Source organism: Sus scrofa, chromosome 15 (genome assembly GCF_000003025.6).
Source record: "Sus scrofa isolate TJ Tabasco breed Duroc chromosome 15, Sscrofa11.1, whole genome shotgun sequence".
In the NCBI taxonomy this organism is placed as follows: domain Eukaryota; kingdom Metazoa; phylum Chordata; class Mammalia; order Artiodactyla; family Suidae; genus Sus; species Sus scrofa.
Window position 1 is genome coordinate 39,120,485 of NC_010457.5, and position 22,505 is coordinate 39,142,989.

Consider the following 22,505-nt stretch of genomic DNA (forward strand, 5'->3'; position numbering starts at 1 on the left):
GAGCTGTGGTGTAGGTCATAGACTCAGCTTGGATCCTGCATTGCTGTGGCTATGGCGTAGGCCTGCACCTGCAGCTCTGATTCAACCCCTAGCCTAAAAAAAAAAAAAAAAGGGCCATTTTCTTTAAGATTTAATTCTATTTAATTTGCCAAAAGTATCCATTCTTTGTTTGAACTTGGGGGGTTGATAATGGGGTGAAGAGAAAGATTCCATTTAAGTGTAAACAAAGAAAAGAAAAAAAAATGTACTATTTTCTTAAGGAAAGGTTATAGGGCCAGTACCAACACATCTTTTAAAATAAGGTAATTACCTCCGCCATTTCAGAAAAAGGTATTAAACCTTTAAATACCAGGTGCCTGCGGAGGTGATAAGCAGTCACCTCCACACTCTCAGCCAGTTCCCAAAAGGGAGTAAGCCTTGCTTGTCTCCAAATAGCATCGGAGAATCTTCCCAAACAACTACAATATCAAAAGAGTACTCTTTTTTTTTTTTTTTTTGGAAACTTTTCATCCATTTCAAGTATTGAAGCAAAAATATTATTTATTTATGAATATGTTCTCTACATACAAAAGAATATTAAATAAGCAATATTACTTTAACTGTTTCTGACCCCCCCAAAAAATAAGTGTAGCATTTTTATTAGAAAAAACAACAGGAATAAAAAATTACTGTGAAGAAAATTAAAATTTAAAGCTGAATACTATAACTAGAGAAATACAACAGTACTGAAATATAAAACATCATTTTATATAATTATATACAGTTGTAATCCCCAAATAAAAATATAAAAATCAATTTAAAAAAGATTATACCAGTCTCTGCATATGGATTTGTATGGATAATATACATGAATATGTGTAGATTTATATAATGTATTATCTAATTCTTTATTCATTTCCATATTGGCTGAGTGTCAATTTAGGGTTCCATTCTTCCTTCCAAATTCAGTCAGAAAAAAATAATCTGTTTAGAAATATGGTATCTGATCAGAAGTTCCTAACACACTCCAACTAACATCTAAGTTGGAATCCTAAGGAAGAGAATACTTTCAAGATGTTATTTTGTATAAATATGTTCTTAGCTCATGGAGAACTGGGCACTACGTCCATCACTTATTTTGAATGTCCTCCTCCCATCTTCTCACACACTTCCAATGGCACTCCCATCACCATCAAGTGTTCAGCACCAAGAAATTCTGTGTTTACTGATTGTCTGGCAAACTGGCAGCCAGAACCATCAAACAAAATCAACTCTTATGAGCAAGTCAGGGAACTCAAGCAGCCCAGACTTACCCTATAAGAAGGAAAGTATTTGCTCTAAGATTCATCTCAGTGATAACACAGATGGGATACTTTACTGGATGTCATTCCGGAAAAGCACCCCAAAGGAGCAGGGCAATCATACTTCCTGGACAAAGTTACACAAGTTTAACTTATACATATAAACTTCTATTACACTTTAATTATAGTTTATTTGGTGAAAGTATATTTTTCATCTTTTAGATATGCTGATTTCACTATAAATTTGGAACATACATTTCTCTCTCTCCTATGCTGACTAATAACATAAAGACTTGAGATGTCTACAAATTAAAGTAGCAACAACAGTCCTTTTCTTTAATGGAGAATTAAACCTGAGAGTATTTAAGCTCTGAAAGTATTCTGGATGAATTCATGTGAAATGATGTGCCATCATAATATCCTGTGTACCAAAGTCTTTTTTACCCAGTGACTTAGGTATGGAGCACTTTAGGGCATGACCATCACCCTCTGTTCCTTGACTTTGTGGCCTATGGCCAGAGCTGTCACCCTCAAGGACAGACACAAATCCAGGCACACAGGAGAGGCGGAAGTGTATTATAAGCAGAAGTACAATACACAGCCTCCCTACATGGAATGATTAAACGCCTTGGATTTTTCCCAACTGTCTCAAAATCAAACATCAATATTACACCCTATTCCCATACTGCAGAGATCAGGACAATTGCCAGTATGCTTATAATTTAAAAACATGTGATGTATTAAGTGGGAAGGTGCTGGAGAATCACTCTGAAGAACATCAGTTACTTCACATGTCTAGGATACAGCACTTACGGCTATGGTATTTTTCTGATGATGAGAACTATCTATTTAACAAAAAAAAAATGTACAGAATGCTTACTATATGCCAGTCATAGTTCTAAGAGAGATTTCATATATGTGTGTATATATACATATATATAAATAAATATATGTACACATATAGGTACATATATTCATATATATATGAATTAAAGTATAAACAAATATACATATATATTTGTTTCCAGCTCCCACCACTTATCAAGCATGTAATATTACTGCATAAGAGGTGGAGAAAATGATAACTTGGGGACCAAGTTTTAAGGTGAAATAAATTACAAAATAAATGACTAATTAAAATCTTTACAAGTATAGAAATGACAAACCACGTCTGTCTGATATACTCTAAAATATTCAGCTTCTCCCCACTTGTCCAAACGAGTACAATGTTGAAACTGACCTTGTTGCAAAGTCTGACTTTTAAACTCTGAAATGTTGTTATTTACACAAGGCTGCACATCTAAATATTTCTTATTTCATTACATCCATTTTATAATAGTTTTCTTTTGAGTTTGATTTTTCCACCACATTAAAAAAACCCACTAAAACAGGGAGTTTCTGTTGTAGTGCAGCGGAAATGAATCCAAGACTGGTATCCCGTGAGGATGTCGGTTCCATCCTTGGCCTCTCAGTGGGTCAAGGATCTGGCATTGAGCTGCGGTATCACAGACGTGGCTTGGATACTACTGCATTGCTGTGGCTGTGGTGTAGGCCCACAGCTATAGCTCCAATTCAATCCCTAGCCTGGGAAATTCTGTATGACGCAGATGTTGCCCTAAAAAGCAAATAAAACAAAATAGCAACTACAAAGTAACTATATGATTTACTTGATAAATTTCCGCCCGATTTCTGGTCTTACCTTTAGTAGGAATACTTGCAAGCAGATCTGAAATGAAGAAATTGCTAGGACACTTTAGGATTATCTCACTCTCTTTAAAAAAAAAAAAAAAATACCAGCTGACTTAGAAGTAAGCGTATAAACCATGGATAAGCTAATCTCATATATTACAATTTTTATAGTCTTTCCATAGGTTGTCTAATAATATTTAGCTAGTCAAGAAAGAACACATAAGCCAATGATGGCAATTAGAAGAACCATTAAGAAGTAAGTGTACAAGAGATCCTGTTGTGGTTCAGCGGTAATGAACCCGACTAGTATCCATGAGGATGTGGGTTCGATCAGGATCAGTTAAGGATCTGGCCTTGTGGTAAGCTGTGGTATAGGCCACAGACATGCCTCGGATCCCAGTTGCTGTTGCTGTGGCAAAGCCGGCAGCTACAGCTCTGATTCAACCACTAGCCTAAGAACTTCCAAATGCCACAGATGCAGCCCTAGAAAGACCAAAAAAAAAAAAAAAAAAAAAAAGAGAGAGAGAGAGAGAGAGAGGAAAAAAAGGTGAATGTGTGTGTTTGTACACGTGTGTATCTAAGCATGACCACCGGTTTACACTGCTTGCTGTGTTTGGAATTTAAGCTGTAAGAGCAAAGATGACCATTATTAACATATTTTATAAATGTTTCTGGTGTTACAGTGATGGGTGCTTACATTACTTAAGTGGTCATCACTATCATCATCAGAAGTCCGGAGCATATAAGGAGTTCAAATAACACACATGGGTGGCCACCAGAATGAGAAGAGCAGTCACTGCCAGATACCTCAAAGAAGCCTGCTATTGAAAATGGCATCTGGGAAATTGTTGACCAGCTTCTAGTCCACTTTTCTAGCCACTTCTGCACAGGGATGCCAGATTAAGCTTCTTAAAATATCACTTTCAACATATCATTGAAGAATCTTCAGTGGCCCCCATTGCTTTCAACCCACTTTCAACCATGGGTCCTGCTCTTTGGTTTCTTAACACTTTCTACAATGTTCCCTTCATTTCCCTTAAAGCTCTGAACCCTTCAGCCAGTTGTTTGGGCAACTGGGTCTGCTCCCAGTTGCCGAAAAACCCCTTAACCACCTCACTGACAACATTACCTGCCTCTATACTTGGCTCCCACACTTCAATATCTGGAATATCTTCCATCCCTTCCTTCGTAACAGCCCCATCCAACCCCATTCTGACTCAGCCTCATCCCAACTTTCCCATGCTGGCCCATCCAACCCCCAGAAAGCTCATCAACAACTTCTGGTGAAGCAGGAGACTCTTACAAAATCTCTTATACTGTCTGCATTTATAGTTTAACTCATTTCCAGTTTTGTTTTTGTTTATTTATTTGTTTTTTGCTTTTTAGGGCCACACCCGAGGCATATAGAAGTTCCCAGGCTAGGGGTCGAACTGGAGCTGCAGCTGCTCACCTATGTCACAGCCACAGCAACTTGGGATCTGAGTTGTGTCTGAGACCTATTCCACAGCTCACAGCAATGCAAAATTTCCAACCCACTGAGTGAGAACAGGGATTGAAACCATAACCTCACAGATATCTAGTTGGATTCGTTTCCCACTGTGCCACAATGGGAACTCCCCATTTCTGGTATTTTTAATGAGTAAAGTAAGTGCCTTGTTTCTCAAAAGTGATGATACACTTGTTACAGACAGGAATCACTCTACGTTTTTTGTACCACTCACTACATTTGCAATTTCCTGCTTAGAACTGAAGCTACTGCTAGAGAGAATTAATTAAAATGCTCCTGAACTGAAGTAGACTTAAACATGAGAATGTGGAGTAAAGAGTACATTAACCTGGTTCTAATGGGTAAAGTGGAGGTTGGGGTGTCCACAGGAACTCCTTCTTAAGTCCTTCAATTTCCCTTCCAGGCTGTCTCTGCAGCAAGGAAGCCGTTTGGAAAAGAACAGCTCTTCAATCCAGTCCATTACCATAAGCCCCTGGGACTGCATGAACTTCAGATCCCAGAATTTTCCCAGAAACCCACTACATATACATACATTTTAATTCTCTTCCCCGGACCCCCACAGCAGGGTCCTTGGTCACATCTCATAAATAAATACATTACTATTTCTTCAATGGAGTTTAGATACAATCAAACTTAGAGGATAAGTAAAGACTATAAAGAGCTTTGTGTCAGATCAGATCAAAGGCATAGCACCAAATAATTTATGAAAACAAGCTCTGGGTTTTCAGAACTGCAAAAAAGGAATCATCATGGATCCCTTCCAACATCTGAAAGCTACTAGGGCACCAACAGTACCAGAAAAAGTAGAAGAGTACACCAGCAAAGGCATTTTAAGGCACCTATCTGGTTCTGTGATGGGTGTCCAATAAAGCAAGTTAAATAGCCACAATTCCTTCTTCTTTCCCATGGTTAAACTACAAAGTCTGAACAAAAGCAAATTGTTTGAGGATAGGAACCACCTGAATAATCTGCATGAGTAAATCTCAGAAGAAACAATTACATAGACAAATCTAAAATATTTACAGTAAATTTTAGAATTACACTATAAATCAAATGAACTATTTTCTCTCACTGTTTCAAGTTTTCTGCTACATCTGTTTTTTCTAATGTGAAAAATCAACATTACCTTGATTTCCAATGTACAGATCTGAAATGACAAATAAATGTTCTGCAACAAAAGTAGACCTGCATGGTGTTTAGAGAATGTGTATCCACCAGATATAAGGTGTTCTGGGACAGGGGGTATGATGCATGCTTAGAGGCTGGAGGAGGTATAATGCTTCTGCAACCAAAGCCTGTTTTTTCCAAATTCAAGGATTCCTGAAAGGTCACTTGACATAGGTAAGACCACAATCTTTCACCTAAGTCACATTAGTGCAACTTAGAAAACCTGTTTACTTATGGTCAGGAATTCTTGTTAAGCCTCTAATATGCAGCCATTCTTGCAAAAGTGCTATGGATTAGGCCATTTATGATCCATTTTAATCAGGGGGCACCTTGTAGTAAAACCTGGAAGAAAGTCCAAGTTCCTTTCAGATTGTTCCAAGTGGGGTATTGAGGCCCAAATAAATGTGACCAAGGGCCCTGGCTGCAGAGCAATTCTTCTCTCTGTCTCCCTGCACACCACTGCAACTCACAGAGGGAAGGAAGTGTGAACTGTGGGTCTTTAGCAAACCCTGAAGGCTCAAACCCATTACTTCGCTCTTCTAAAATAATATGCTGCAAAAGTTGTTCTTTGAATTGTTATAAAGCTCTATTCTGGCTCCTGGTTAAGATCTTAGATTCATCATCTTTAATGAAATATAATGACATTCATCTCATTGGACACAGTGAAAAACAAAAAGAAATTAATGTATAGGTACTCAGGACATTGTAGGTATAACCTAACTGCATGTTATGTAAACACCTACTCTCAGCATAGGGAAGTATAGTAGCCAGAAGGTGATCTGAACCTGTGAGATCCCTATGTTGCCAAAGATGACAGCAGTGGTGGGGGCACAGCAAAGTCTCATTCCTCTCACACTAGTCCCTGTGTCCTAAAACAACCCAGTTGTTAATTTAGTGTAATTCTAAAATTTACTGTAAATATTTTAGATTTGTCTATGTAATTGTTTCTTCTGAAATTTACTCATGCAAATTATTCAGGTGGTTTCTATCCTCAAACAACTTGCTTTTGTTCGGACTTTGTAGTTTAACCATGGGAAAGCGAGCAAAGCAGAACCCAAGGCAGCACCCATGCAGATGACAAGGAGGCCAAGACCTCCCTCTAAGGAGTCCCTGACCTGGGGAGCCCGGAAGAAATCTTCCAGATCCACCACCCTCCACCCTTTTCAGATCAACTTAGAAGGACAAGGAAAACTGCTTCCTTGCAAAGAGTTGTGATGATTATTCACTGGCTAGTGAACAAATGGCTGCTAGCAGGTGTTCACAACTCCAAAGAAAGAATGCAAAGAAGTGGAAACCAAAATGAAAGATGAATTGTGCTTTTCCTGTCCAAAGCCATACATACACTCCCAGCATCCTTCAGAGGAAGACAGGAGGTTGACTAAACATTTAGTCATATAATTTAAGGAACACTATAAACATAAGGGCTGTGGACTTGCCATTAAAGAATCAGCTACCTAGAAAAACGGGACAAGAATCTAAAGCTTCAGTTGCACCATCTTCTGCCCTTGTCCTAGGGAGTAAAACTCTGTGCCTCTAACAGAAATTGATGCAGAGTGAGGTGAAGAGAGCAAGAAGGTTCCAAGGCTTCCACTTTCACAAACACTTCATGTGTCCCCAGTACTGAACTTCCTTTCCAATAACTGATGGTTGGTTACTGACAAAAAGTATGAGAATTTGGAGTGCATCAGAGAAGTTGCTTCATGATATGTCTCTGATGTACACCAAGCACAGAGCAGGCTGCAAGTAAATGATCAAAAATTACAGCTACATCGATGGCCTGTTTTACCTGAATAAATTTACCTTCTCATTTATAATTCAGGGTGATAAGGTATGCATACTGCTAATTTTCCTAAAAGGATTGAAATAATACCTGTCAAGAACTCAAATAGTTCTAAGTCCGGTGGATACCAGACAAATATTTCCCTTTAATGGGATATAAATTTGTTAAGCTTATTTTACTTCTCTAAGAGTCTTAACTCTAATAAAATCTTTTTCTTTTTCCTTCCTTTTTTTTTTTTTTTTTTTTTTTTTGTCTTTTTAGGGCCACATCCTTGGCATACGGAGGTTCCCAGGCTAGGGGTCGAATCGGAGCTGTAGCTGCTGGCCAACACCACAGCCACAGCAACTCAGGATCTGTGCTGTGTCTGTGACCAACATCACAGCTCACGGCAACATGGGATCCTTAACCCGAGGTCAGGGATTGAAACTGCCTCCTCATGGATGCTAGTCAGATTCCTTTCCTGTGAGCCACAATGGGAACTCCCAAAATCTTAAGAGACTTATGGAATAATGCCTTCAGCATCCAGCATCCATCAATGAAAACCAGTCTCTACCCTTCTCTGGGGGATTCCCTTCTAATCCCAGAAGTAGGACCAATGTTTTCCTATAACACCGATGCCAAGGTTAATTTCTCCCACTCCCTTATACCTCTCATTTTAATCAATCACCAGATCCATGAGTTCTTCCTCTGCAACATCTTTTTCTTCTAGTCCCACTGCTCTTGCTTTGTTCTATTTTCCACTTCCCTTTTCTTTTTCAACTACATCAGGCCCCCAGCAAAAGTCCTTCTGACCACTAATCGATCCCATAAATGATTCCAACAGCCTTCTTACTACCTCTTGTTTTTCAGGTACTTAAATCAGGACTCTCAGATCAAGACTCACAGCATGACACCAAATTCCTTAAACTGGTCCAGGCCATAAACATTGTGGCCCTGTCTGCCTCTAAAACTTACTCTTATTTAAAAGTCTACCTTGTTCCTCTAAAGAATCCCTCCGGAGTCAGTTTTACTTGCTCTCTCATCTTCTCACTCCATCCAAGACATGTAAGGGATGCCTGTATTTGATGTGGTTATCTGCTGGAAATTCCCACCTGAGTTACAGCTCAAGCTCTGCCTTAGGTCAAGGCACCCAGATCAACTATGCTGCATGGATGACTCTCTTGCCCAAACTTGGGGACACAGGCAATGCCTTGGTACTCTTCACCTAATCACTCATAGTACTTTTGTGTTTCTGCCTTTATTTTTTTCTACCTGAGTTGCAAGCTCCTTGAGGAGAAGAAAACTGGTTTGTGTCTTATAAAATGCTCCATGCTTAACAGATTACCCTGCAAACTCAACACTTATAAAATGAATATAATAAACCAATGAAATTAGTCATAATTATATACCATAGATCAATGAGTCTAAGACTGTCATTGTGCATGAGAATGTCTTAGGATGCTAGTCCAAAATGTATATTCCTAGACCTAAGTCCAGAGACTTGGTTGGTCTCAGGTAAGGGAAAAAAAATTAAAGACCTGTGGGGACTTTAGATGCAGTTAGCACAAAAATGGTATTTTGAGAAATATCACCACTGATTAATTTGAAACAGTAAATAAAAAAAACAGATACAAAGGTATGCATAATTATAAATATGGGAAAAGAAAATATGGCATGTTACAAAATAGCTATTAGGAAATTTTTTGTGATAATCTCCATGAACCTTATTTTTACTATGTTAAATAAAAGTAGCTATTCTCATTAAAGTAACAAATGCTAATACTAAGCTAATCACTTTCTAACATTTCAACTATAAATGTAGGGATATTTATGTAAAACAGAAAACAAATTATTTTTGGCTATGCAAATATTCACTTCTAGATTATTCTCTTAATCGATACAAGACCATAAAATCTTTAAGCTTTCTTTTGTTGAGTTCAATCTTTATTAACAAAGGCATCTGCAATATGAGATAGCTCTCCTTGAATTTATTACTCTAAAACTACATACATCTATACATCTAAGTATTGATATTCCCAGTTCAACTCACTTTTTGGAATAAAAGTATACTTCATGATATGAAGTAACTCTTCCTTTGGTTTCTGAATCATAAACCAACTTTAAAAAAAAAAACAATTTCAACTCTAACCAACCAAAGTAAAATCTACCTATTCTCTTGTTGGCAAATGGCTGTAGTTAGTAACTAGCTCTTTTTCTACATTTTTGCAGTTTTCTTTAGTTTAATGATAATTTGAACTATTTCCTCTTCTCATCATGTCTAGTTAATTTTAATTATATACTTAGGCAATACTTTGCTTGCCTTACTTTTCTCATGTTGACTTGCTTGCTCAAGCATCCTTGAGAAAAACACTTTAGGAGGTTTTAGTAAGTCATACAACCAGGGATAATTAAAAAGGCAGTTGCAGGTGAAGGAACAAGGAGATCTTGTTTCCATCTGTGATTTTACCTTCAATTTTTAGTATAGCTTTGGGGGTGGGGTGAAGAATGGGATGGCTAACCTTAGTTCACAGCTTGTGAGCGGTTTTCTACTTTTAATATTAAAAAATACTTTATAAATGTAAATTACCAAAAAAAAACTCTGCATTTATTGGGGATTATGTACATCTAGCATCTTCTCTTAACCTTCTGAAATCTCTTCTTGGGAGTTATGTGGATCACAGAAAATTAACAATCAGCTCCTGTTCAGGGCTTACACTTGCTTAGTCCACTAGGGAGAGACATGGAGTCTTTGGACCATGTCTCTTGGTACTTTCACAGCAAGGACACAGCAGTTTTGTGGAAGGCATTAATGACACATGCCCTCTCAAGCTTCCTCTCAACCACTGGAGAACACTTCGGTGCACTGCCTTGTGGTCTGTGGAACAAGTCTTCAAACGATGTTCATCACATGGAAAAAGAGTTCTTACCGCATATAGAAAACTGACCCATATTCACCATACAGAACATATAAAAGATGGTCAAAAATGAAAAGCTAACCAAAAAATGCTTAAACACTTTGATAGCAGAGGGAAAATTTGATTTCATCACCAATGAAGACAATTTGGAAAATTAAAAATAAATTATCTTTCAACCACACACCTACACAATACACACATGCTTACATAAACACAAGCACATGCATACACAGGGGCCCAACCATTCAGGATCCTTCTGGAAGTGAGTGACTTTCTCACAGGCTCTTGGCTTATCAGTATAGGCTTCTCATTTCACCTCCTATTTCACACTTTCTTACTGTAAACCAAAATAAGTTATAACAGGCAACAGAGAAGAATTGCCTTACTAAGTCATACTTTAAATAAAGAGACTCTGCAGAAATAAAAAGTGAAAAGATATCATGAAATCCAAGAATTTCAAATTATACAAGAAGTGTTAATGGGTGCAAAGATACATTTTTTTGTGGCATCTGAGGATAGGAAAACATTCTCATGACAACAGTTATACCGATGTAAATATTTATGTTGAAAATTATTGTACAGTTCACGTAAGCACTCTTTTCTGCACTTGAATGTTTATGTTTTTACTCAGTGGTTTTTTCCCCTTGACCCCATTGAATGACAAATTCCAATTCCAATACTTAAAATGTTTTCCTGGAGGTCCCGTGGTGGCTCAGTGGTTAACAAATCCAACTAGGAACCATGAGGTTGCAGGTTCGATCCCTGGCCTTGCTCAGTGGGTTAAGGATCTGGCTTTGCCGTGAGCTGTGGTGCAGACAAGGCTTGGATCCCGGGTTGGTGTGGCTCTAGCACAGGCCTGCAGCTGCATCTCCGATTCAGCCCCTAGCCTGGGAACCTCCATATGCCGCAGGAGCGGCCCAAGAAATGGCAAAAAGACAAAAAAAAAAAAAAGTTTTCTTTAAATTTAAATACAAAAGTATTTTGATTTTTAAAAATCAGTCTCCTCAATCTTAAAGTGTATTTCAAAATAAACCTGGGAAGGCAATTTAATTTCTACATATTTAGTACAGGCTGATCAATAAAGTCAACTTAAGGTTGGCAGTTACACACTACTGGCCCTTCACTTGCCATTAAAGTGCTATAATCTAGTTCCAGCCAAGGGTACTGTAAGTGTGTGAACTGAGACTTCCCATCTTATGTGGAATATAAAACCTCTTCAGGAGTTCAAGAACTCTAGTAAGCCTACTCTCCAACCTTAGGTCACATCAGTCAATATATACTCTTAGGTCAATATATACTCTTTCAGAAGAGCAAACTTTTTTTTTTAGGCAGAGTCAAACATCTCATTTAAAATCAAGCAAAAATCCAACTTCCTTTTAAGTATTTACGACCAAGTTTCAGAAGTGCTTAGTTTATGAAGTTGAAAAGCCATGCCCGACTGTGATCCTGCTGCATCTCAAGTTTGACCAACTTTTCACGGGAAGTCCGATGCCCTCCAGCCCGGTTACTGGATTCCTCTGCACTGTTTCTAAAGTTGTGCACAGCTCTCAATGCTCCACACATGGACACCACTCCGGGAAACAAGCCTCGGATGACTGGTCCTTCAAGCCCCTGGGCTGTCCGGATCCACTCCTCTGCTGGGAAAAGAAAGAGCTCTCCCCAAGGATGAAACCCGGCTCCCAGCCGCGCTGGGCACACAGGCGGGGGGATGCCCCCAAGTGGGTTAGACGATCGCTGTCACCAGCCACCTCTCTGGGCCCTCCACTCGCATAACTTACTTTCCTATAGAGTTAACAACTTTCTATGGAAAACGGAGAAGAAACGTTTTCTCCCAGAGAACTTACACTCAGCTCATTTTGGATCCAATGCATACAAGGTGAAACACGATCCCACCCTCTGCACAGGTTCTAGGTGCTCTCAGCACCCCGAGCCCCGCAGCCCCCCTTGGCCCCCGCGGTCTGACCCGCAGCGCGCGGGCGCGCACCCACCTTGGCCTCGCCTGTGTCCGGCTCCGCGTCGGAGAAGCCGAGTCCCGACTCGAAGGCGGCGGCGGCAGGCGCCCGCCGAGGACCCAAGAGCAGCGCAGCGGCGAGCAGCAAACACGCCAGAGAGCAGAAGCCCAGCAAGTGCATGGTGGACCCACGGCGAGCGCGCCCGGCCCGGCTGCGCTCGCCGCTCGGCCCTGTCCCCGAGGACTGCCCGGGGACCCCGCGGCGAGCCGGGGCGGCTGGAGCGGGTCCGGGCTCGGCGCTGCCGACGCTGCGCGCCGCTCTCCCGGCCGGTGCCCAGAGGCGGCGGGGTCAGGGGAGAGCCTCACAGGAAACCGGACATCCGAGCGCCCCGCGTCGGCGGCCCGCGAGGTGAGGCGAGGGCTCGGGCGGACGGCGCCTTGCTCGGCGTCCCTGCGAGCGCTCCGGGGCGAGAGCGGGCCAAGCCGAGACGCCCCGCGCGCTTCGGGCTCTGCAGCGACCCCGGGCCCCCCGCCCTCCCCTTCCCCGCAGCGGGGCGAGCCGGGCGGCCGGGGTGGCGGGAGCGGCGGCGGCGGCGCCGGGGCGGGAGGAGGGCGGCGGGGCGCCGGGCGGCAAGGCGGGGAGCTTGGGGCGCGGGGCTGCGCGGCGGCGGCGGGCGCAGGGGCAGGGCATGGCTGACGCGCCCTCTGCCTGCGCTTATGTGAGAGAAAGCGGCCGAGGGAGGGAGCGTGCAGAGCCCGGCCGCCCTCCCCTCGCACTCGCCTCGGAAGCTGTCTCCCCGGAGCATCCCGCGGCCCCGCCACCCGGCGCCCCTCCTCCCGCCCCCCGGGAGCGCGGCCTGGGGCGCGGCCTAGGCTCAGGCTCTGAGGCGCCGGCCACGCAGCGCACAGGGGGAGCGGGAGAAAGTAGGTGCGCTGGGAGGACCTAGCTGCCCCTTTGTCCCGGGCAGCCCCGGCACCCGTCTGACGCTGGGCCGCCTGGCTCCTGGCGTCCGGCTCCAGGTGTGGAAGGAGCCCGCACTTGCAGAAGGTGCGAGAGAAAGTCAGCACCAGGCGAGACCCCCGCCAGGACCTGGGAATCAGCAGCTGCCCCCTCTTTCCCCGCGACGGGCAACTGGGGGTGAGGGGGAGCAAGAGTGAAGTGCAGGCCGTGGGGTGAATGCCCAGGGTCCCTAAGGAATCCAGATCCTGTAGCAGGGGGGAAGAAGGGCCAGACTCTCCAGGAGAAGCTTCTGCAAGAAGTTGAAAAAGGGAGTGAGAGAGAGACCCATGTGTTAAGCACATGGTAAGAAGTGACATCTGTGGAAAGAGAGCATCTCTGCGCTGGAACACCACCAGGGGCTGGTTGCCCTGCTGGCCCACTTTTTCCCAGGCAAGGTGGCCTGAATGCAGGCGACCCAGCTCAGGCTTTTAGCAGCTCACAGAACAGAACATGAAAAGTCCCGCGTTGACTCCCTAGTTACTTTAGATACACTGATCATAAAATCTTAGGTTGGAGAAGACAATGTCCTATCGATTCACATGTACGAGTTCTGAAACTCCCCTCACCCACGACTTACTCAGAGCCTCAGATGCCACCAAGGACAGGGAGCCCACTGTTCTGGGTGTCTGCCCATTTCCTTTCTGATGGTCAACTTGGCTGACAAGTGATTCCTTCTATCTGTCCATGGCTTTGACTTCTGGATTTTCCACCACGAATCTGGTCTAACTTTCTTATGTGAGTTCTTCAAATACTGTGAAAAGATCTGGCATGATGTTCTCCCTATGCTTTCCTCCCAGCTAAATAGCCCCCCACCTTTTTTGAAAGACGGCTACAAGTTCCCTCATCGACCATACTCTGATTTTCCATCTTCTTCAGATAGTATACTCCTCAGAACATGACTCACTACTTAAAGTGTCCCAAGAAGCATGCAAAAAGGGTCTTTCTTGTCCAAATATCATACATTGGTTGATGCAGCCTTGGATGGAGTTTATTTTCTGGCAGCCAAATCAGTGTTGACTCACACACACTACACTTCAATTAAATTACTCAAGATTTGTTCATGTGTACTGCTGTTTAGTCACGTCCCTTGTTACCCTGCATTTGTGAGATTGGTTCACTGTGCCTGAGATTTGAGCTGTGTTTTGTTTTTGTTTTTAATCTTCATTAGCTGCTGTCCTCTCAGAGTTAGTCCATCCACACAGCTTATTGAGATGTTTGGGGGTGCTGTGCTGTCTTTGCTCTCCCTATCTTCCTGCTGTATGCCCATTTGATTAATTTTCCATATTTGTCTTCAGATACTGATCAAGCCTAGAAGAGGAAGAACTAAGAACTGACTAGGGTAGGATTTAAGTAGATGCTGAGCATCCTTTTAAGCATTCCCTATGGCAGTGATTCTTAACTTCGATTGCACTTGGAACACCAAAAGGAGGTTTCTAAAACACATGTGCCTGAGTGTACCATAAGAGACTCCGCGTAATTGGTCTGGGGTAAAATGTGAGCATACGGTTCTAACAGGCAACCAAGTTGAGAATCCCAGGCATTTTCCACACTCCTGGGCCTAGCATAGGGTGGAGACTGCAGAATCAACAGAATCAGAATGTATCATCAGATACATGTATATCAATCAGAATGTATATTAATTTGCTTTATTTGAGATACATCACTAAAGACATACAGGCTCTGATTTTTTTTCCTCTCGAAAAATGTTATTTTCCTGCACAGTTATTAGTTTAATGGAAATGCTGGAAAAAAGTATATTTGAATAAAAAAAAAATCAATGATATCCGAAGCAGTCCTGCATTAGTTGTTTCAAGGCTTTTTTGATTTGTTTTTGTTTGTTTGTTTTGCTTGCTTGCTTACCCCTTAGAAAATGCATTCTACCACCAGCACATTTTGAAGCTTAAGAAGGTCCTTTTTCCTGATTTGTGAATCTGTCACTAACTTCATTCAGGTTCTGTTTTTTACCACAGAGCTTCTGAAACAGTGATTTTTCAAAATGTGTTCCTCAGTGGGAGGAAATCAAGGAATAGGAGTTAGGGAGCAGGGCTCCTGTTGTCTTTCCCCCAGACCTCAGCCAGAGTGACACATCTTATTTGCTTTACATATTGGGTGTCTGTTTTATTTGAAGATAGTGTTTGAAGGCGCATAATGATAATAGTACATTCACTCTGTGCTCTCCAGTGTGCATTCTGACCTTCTTTAGTTCATTTATTTCTGACTTCAGTTATCCTTCCTTCTTGCTTCTTTAATTTTACTTTGTTGCTCTATTTCATACTTCTTTAGTTGAATGCATAGATTGTCTTTTCTTTCTATTTTGTGATGAAAATGTTTAAAAAAATAAACATTTCCATCTAAATTCTGCTCTACCTGTGTATTTGCCACTTTTGCCCTATTTTCCTTTCTTTATCAAACAGTTGTAAATTTATCTTAATTTCCTTATGATTTTTTTTTCTTTTTGGTTTACAGACTTAATAAAATTTTGTTATTAATTTTTAATTTTATTATATCTAGTTGTACTATTAATTATGTTGATTTTATGAATGCATTGAGGCTTTCTTTTGTGACTGGTTGATTACAGGAACTAATTTCCTGTATACTCTCTTTTTGTTGGATATTAAGCGAGATTACTAATTATAGTATTCAAATCTTATTTGCAAGTGACTTGTTAAATCTCCAGTTGTAATTATAGACTTTATTTTCTGTTTCTAATGGTAATTCTTTCAGTTATTTCTATTTAATTTGATGCTATATTGCTAATCTGAGATATTCATGATGACTGTACCTTTTGATCTAATTTTTCCTTTCACTAGTGTTTAATGTCTATTTTTGTAACCTCTGATGATTTTACTTGAAATTCTGCTTTCTCTAATATTAAAATATCAGTCTTTGAGAATTGAGACCATATGATCATGACTTAGATAAGATGATAGACCACTTATGTCATGTGATTTAGTTGTTCCTCCTAGGAAACTTTAGCCTGGGACAAATAAGATTGCAAACTGATAATTAAGTCCACTGCTTGCTTCAGAACTGCCCACAAAGCTATATATTAAAGACGGTAATCTCAGTTTGGCAAACAGTCTGTTTATCAATAACAGTTTCCTTATCAAGACCCCTCACTTCACAGTGTCAACCAATACTAAACTACTACATCATGAACTTTGCCTAGTCTCTCTCAGCTCTCCATTTGTGCAGACCCATTTTAACCTACTTGGGTCCAGACTCCAGAGTCCTACAATTATCCTAGTTCTGACTTAACTCTGAGACACTGCTTAGACTCTATCAAGATAGTATTCTCCTTGACTGCAATAAGTTCTACTAAATATAACTTTCGTTTTCTTAAATGTTTTCTTCCTGATATTTAGAGGAGTTCAACAACCTGGGAACCCTACTAAGATCCTCCTGATATGTCCCTTGCTGCTGAAGCTTTACACTGTCAATTCAGAAACAGGAAAACACTGAGGCCTACAAGTGATGGGGTAAGTGTCAAGTCAGATCTCAGGTCCAATTTCTCTTCATCAGGCTACTGAATGCTGAGTGTATTTTCTCCCGTAAGATCTTCTTTCAGGAATGCTTTGCTTTTTTGATTGGATTTGAAAACAGTGTATCCGCAGTGGAAAACTGCCTTGCTACTAGCAACATTGCTTATTGTCACTGCTCTTTTCATTATTTTCTGTTGGTAGTTTTTAGCAGGAAGCTCATGTCCAAACTTTCCAAGACCTTAAGATTTGTCAGGTTTGCCATAGGTTGCCTAGCAGTTAGAGTCCAGCATGTACAGTGAACAAACCACTGATTGAACTGACCATTGCCAGACTGTCATGTGTCTGTCTCAGGCTAAACCCAAGTCCCTGTCTCCTGCAGGCCAGATTTCTGCGCTGTACATATATGTAATAGATGTAACTCTTTTTAAAATGGTGTAATTTTACCAACAGTGGTTTAAAATTCCAGTGGTGGGAGTTCCTGTTTTTGCTCAGCGGTAGCAAACCTGACTAGTTCATGAGGAGGAAGATTCAATCCATGGTCCCTCTCAGTGGTTAAGGATCTGGTGTCGTCATGAGCTGTGGTGTAGGTTAAAGACATGGCTCGGATCCCAAGTTGCTGTGGCTGTGGTGTATGCTGGCGACTGCAGCTCCGATTTGACCCTTAGCCTGGAGACTTCCATATGCTGCAGGTATGGCCCTAAAAAGCAAAATATTATTATTATTATTATTCTGGTGGCCATCTGGGGAAATGTTTCATAAGAGTAGAATTGTTCATTTGAGAAGTTCCTTAGAGTGGAAATGAAGCAGATCTCCAAACATTCAGTGAGCTGTATTTTTTTTTTTTTATTGCTTCAAGAGAGCTTGCAAGGGGGATTCAGATTCCACAGTTGCCTCTCTAACTATTCTGTGGAAGAGACAAATGAAAAGTATAAGACATCACCTCTCTTTTAGATTTGCCCAAATCACAACTTGAATTTAAAAGCTTTTTTCTTACTATCTGTCTTCCATACTTTGACCCTCTCTTTGCCCCAACAATACTTCTGAGTAACTTCCCTTCCCTCTGGCCAGCCAGAAACTCTAAAAGCTGAATTGGCTCTGAAAGTTAACCAGATTGGAATAGCCCCTTTGGTGGAATTTAAACTCTGATCATGGTCTGACCTGAGAGTGATTTTCAAAGACTTTCTAAAGCCCAGCAGGGTTGGCAGAAATTTAGAGGGCAATTTGCAATAATTCTAGGACCACGTGATCCTGGGCTTCCAGAGCTACATCAGTTCATTTACATGTTATTAGGAACTACATGTGCAATAAAATTGAATGGAAAAGGCACTGTGAATACCTTGAGTCTGACTTAAGAAATCCCAAATTCTGTAATAAAACCAGAGGAATTTAGAGGAACTATAGATATTAGACAACATTTTTGGAGACCACAGTCCAAAATAAAAAAGATGAACATATTGGACACTTTAAGGATAGGCTCTTTAACACATTTAGCAAATGTTCAGGTGTACATCTTGGACATGATATGACTACAGCTCTTGCCTCACTTTTTCTGAATGGTGTTAAGTCACAGATATGGGATTTAATACACAAACGAAGGCTAGAATGGAAAACAGTCCCATTGCAAGACCTCCAACTCCTTGAGGAAAAAAGAAAGTGGGAATCAATGAAAGCTACTCTAATTTACTATCAAGCACTCAATTTCCATACACCCTTCAAATTCCAAAGACTCATACTGAGGAATATTCTTTGTGACACAGCCTGATTTGGAGGATGAAAAGAATTATGAAGAAACATCATGTGGGGTCATCTTTGTCACCTTCAGAGTGATTGTTTGGTATCACCAGGAGGCTTCAGTTGGAACCTTGCAAGCATTTTATCCCAAATTACCCAACCCAAGGGGAGCAAATTGATTACTATACTTTATCAGTGTTTTTGGAATAATTGTATTAAGTTTGGTGAGGCTGTCTCTTGTTGTATGCCTTGCCTGTACCAGATTAACCCCGTAAGTCTGTAAAGATGGGACTTGGAGGAGAACTCAAGTCTAAGGACACCTTTGAACACATACAAATGGGTTTGACAATTATACTTTGCCATGGCGTTTGGATATCCTACACACCAAGTGCTCATTTGTAAGATGGAACCAAAATTTTGTTTGCTGGAAAGGCATGGTTGTGATGGTAGCAAAAAAGTTGCCTGACTTTATGTTTCCAATCTGGAAAATCTAACTTGTTTTTCCACTAATAGATGCACTCACTGTACTGGAATAATTACTATAGAACTTTGCAAATCCTTGCTCTTTACTCAGAAACTGTATTGTCTCTATCACTTCCAATCCTCAGGAAAGCAGAGAAAGTCAGTGGTATTTCTGAACTTAAATGAGCGTTCATTGACTCTTGCAATAAAAACATGTCCCAGGGAGTTCCTGTGTGGCTCTACTGGTTAAGGACCTGACAGAGACTTCATGAGGATGTGGGTGTAATCCCTGGCCTCACTCAGAGGGTTAATGATCTAGCATTGCTGTGATCTGTGGTATAGGATGCAGCTTGGATCCTACATTGTTGGGCTGTGGTATTGGCCTGCAGCTGCAGCTCCGATTCATCCCCTAGCCCTGGCACTTCCATGTGCCACAAATGTGACTATAAGAAGAAAAAACAAACAAAACCCACAAAAATCATGTTCCAGATCTCCCTTTAAGGCTGCATATTCTTCCGCCAATTTGGGGCTCTACCTCGCTTTGAGCTGATGTGGCAAAACACTGTCAGGGGATTCCTGCACTATAACCAATCTTATCACCAACAGTTACGAGTTGCATTTCCTCCATCTTCTCAGAGGTGGCCTCTTTATGACCTAAGAAACAGAGACTCTGTCATATGGAAAAGACACTTAAAGGGGGAAAAAAAAAAGGTCTAGGACTCGCAATGGAAACTCTTGGGTAATTTTTACCACTGACAAAGCAGTTAAACTTGAAAAACTAAAAACCTAGGTTTTTCATGTGTCCTAGCTGAAAAAGACATGCAGTTTAACCCACTGACAATAGAACTGACATTCCTTTAGGAGATTTAAAATTAGGGATTCTTAAGAATTTTTTAGAGGCAAATGGTCTTTGGATGGAAAGAGCTTCTGCCACAGAGCGCTTTGGGTCAAGACGGCAATTGCAGGGCATGACCAGCTTCCATCCAAGACATATAGAACTAGATTTAGATGACTCTGGCCATGCTTGAATCTGCACAGTCTTTTCTTTTTAAGCTACCTTTCCTTAGCTATTTTGTTACTTGATTGCAGCCTTCTGGCTAGTTAACCAACCATTATTATTTCTTAACAAGTGAAAAGTCAAGGCCTCTAACTTTGATATCCTTCTCTTTCTCTTTAATCATTCCTTGATGTGACTCACATGCTAGGAGAAATGTGTGCATGATTTGTCTGAGAAACAAACTATAAAGCTCTATGTTTTGTACACATTTCCTTGTGAGGGCCAACCAGCTAGTGCCAGTCCTTTTAAAGGAAGTATTTGGTTTTATCCACAACTGGACTCAACCAGGAATTGACTTTTTTTTTTTTTTTCTGTGGGAGAGAACACAAAAGGACAGGTGACCAAAATTAAAAACTCCTTAAAAATAGAGGTTTCTACCTCCACTGAAACAATACTCAAGGACCTTTTCTCAGAGATAACGTCTGTAAACAAGCTTTCATCAAGGAAAGACTCAGAAAGGTAACCAGGAACAGATGGTTTGTATTTAAGACCTGTCTCACATTTATCTTACAGAAGGCTTACTATGGAGGTAACTCTTGACTGCCTATCAGATCTACTTTGGTGAACCTCTCTTCTCCATGTAGGATTGATGTGAATAATTTATTAGTATATAAAGAACTTAAAATAATACTTGGTGTTTAATATTCTCTCAATAAATTTTGGATAGAGCATGAATAATAATTAGTATAATGTAATTATACTAATTATTATCAATTATATCCATTATTATAGTTGGGTGTTATTAATCTGATACATTAATTTTTTTCTATTCATTATATTTTTTCTGTTTTTTTTTTTTACCATTGTGTTAAATGATTATTCAAAAGGATATAAAATTCTAACGTGGACTATCTTAAACACATTAAAAATGTTATTCTCTGGTATTGCTCCATCAAATATTGTGACCAAGAAATCTGAGAACCATAATCATTTATAGCTGTGCCATGCCTCCTACTGTGCCTGTCTATATTTTTAAAGGTTTCATGTATTCTAATGTATTTAGTACTTCCAACGATCTTGAAATTATTATGATCTATAATATATAAATGAGGAAACTGAGCTATGGAGAAGTTAGATATTTTATTTAATGTTTGAGCTACAGTTAGTGTTTGCTGGACTCTGGATTCAAAGCATTCTGTCTACAGCCTGCAGAACAAGCCCTGTCCCCTACTGCCTCCTAAAGAGTCTAAATGTGATGCATTTCCTGGTTAGATGATCTGCCATGTCTCCTTAGGAACATTCAGAATGCTTGCTTTGTTTTTTATGTTAGTAAGTTTTACTGTAATATGTCCATAGTGATTTATTTATCACCTCTTGGGTATACTTTGGGAATCTATCTATCTGAGTTCATGTTTGTTTATTTGCGTCCATGTGTGATATTTCTGTGAAATTATGGGTCATATGTCTTCAGATGACTTTGCAAACCATTTCCCCTTATATTTTTCTAGAACTTATGTACAGATATTGACATTTTACCTTTATTTTCATAAGTGTTAACTTTTCTTGTATTGATTCCATTTATTCATCCTTTCCTAATGCATTCAGAATTTTTCATATGATTATGAAATTCCCATTGATTGTATCACTGATTCTCCTCTTTCTTTCTTTCTATATATACATATAAAATTTTCCTGCCCTAATTAATACACATGTTTTATAATTCACTCTTTCTGACTCCTTCCTGTGATTTTTAAAGGATTGAGATTTCACACCTCACCAACCGTAATTATGCATACAACCCTCACACTGTAGAAAGAATGTTGGAAAATAGGGAAAATCTTGATGGCCTTTTAAAAGTATATAATTTACAAAAATGAGTGATATAATCATTACAATTAACAAATGACTCGTGACTCCTCTCATACCTGGTTACAATTGGTGGCCATACTACCGTTTTAAAATATCTATGTGCTTATAGAATTGGTTCCAAACCACTTCCTATGGGATGAAGTTTCTTTCACAGTGTTATCACAGCCCCATTTTTCTAGCTTAATTTTCCACTACTTTCCTTTTACATTTCCTATTTGCCAACTTCTTGAAGAATTTTTATTTTCCAGTCACACCAGATAAACTATCTCGTGTCAGGGAATTTTTCATGATCTTCCAATAGAAGGAACAATTCTTCGCAGGCTTGATATCCATTGAAATACTTTTTTTTTTTTCCTTTTAGGGCCACACATGAGGCATTTGGAGGTTCCCAGCCTAGGAGTTGCATCGGAGCTGCAGCTGCCAGATGCCATAGCTACATCAATACTAGATCCTTAACCCACCAGGCGAGGCCAGGTATCAAACCTGCATCCTCATAGATACTAGTTGGGTTCTTAACCTGATGAGCCACAGCAGGAAGTCCCATGGAAATACTTTTTTTAAGGACATGGTAAACTGTTCCTTTCTAATGCATCAGAGTGAATTCTTTTCTCCTTTGTGCCATCAGAGCATTCTTTTGTAATTCTTCCTTTTTGATGTGTATTTCATGATCTACATGTATGTTTATCTCCTTGTACA

At 40.4% G+C, this 22,505-nt stretch overlaps 1 protein-coding gene across 2 annotated transcripts in view; it reads right to left on the reverse strand.

Annotated features, from left to right (window-relative positions):
• Positions 1-15,750, reverse strand: part of VEGFC (vascular endothelial growth factor C) — a 98,471-nt gene extending 82,721 nt beyond the window's left edge. The window contains exon 1 of one of the 2 annotated variants that reach the window (XM_021076038.1): positions 12,306-12,658. In XM_021076038.1, the coding sequence (XP_020931697.1) occupies positions 12,306-12,449 (144 nt within the window). In that variant the 5' untranslated portion in view covers positions 12,450-12,658. Of the gene's footprint in view, positions 1-12,305 lie in introns of both variants that reach the window. The other variant, XM_021076037.1, reaches the window with a different exon arrangement.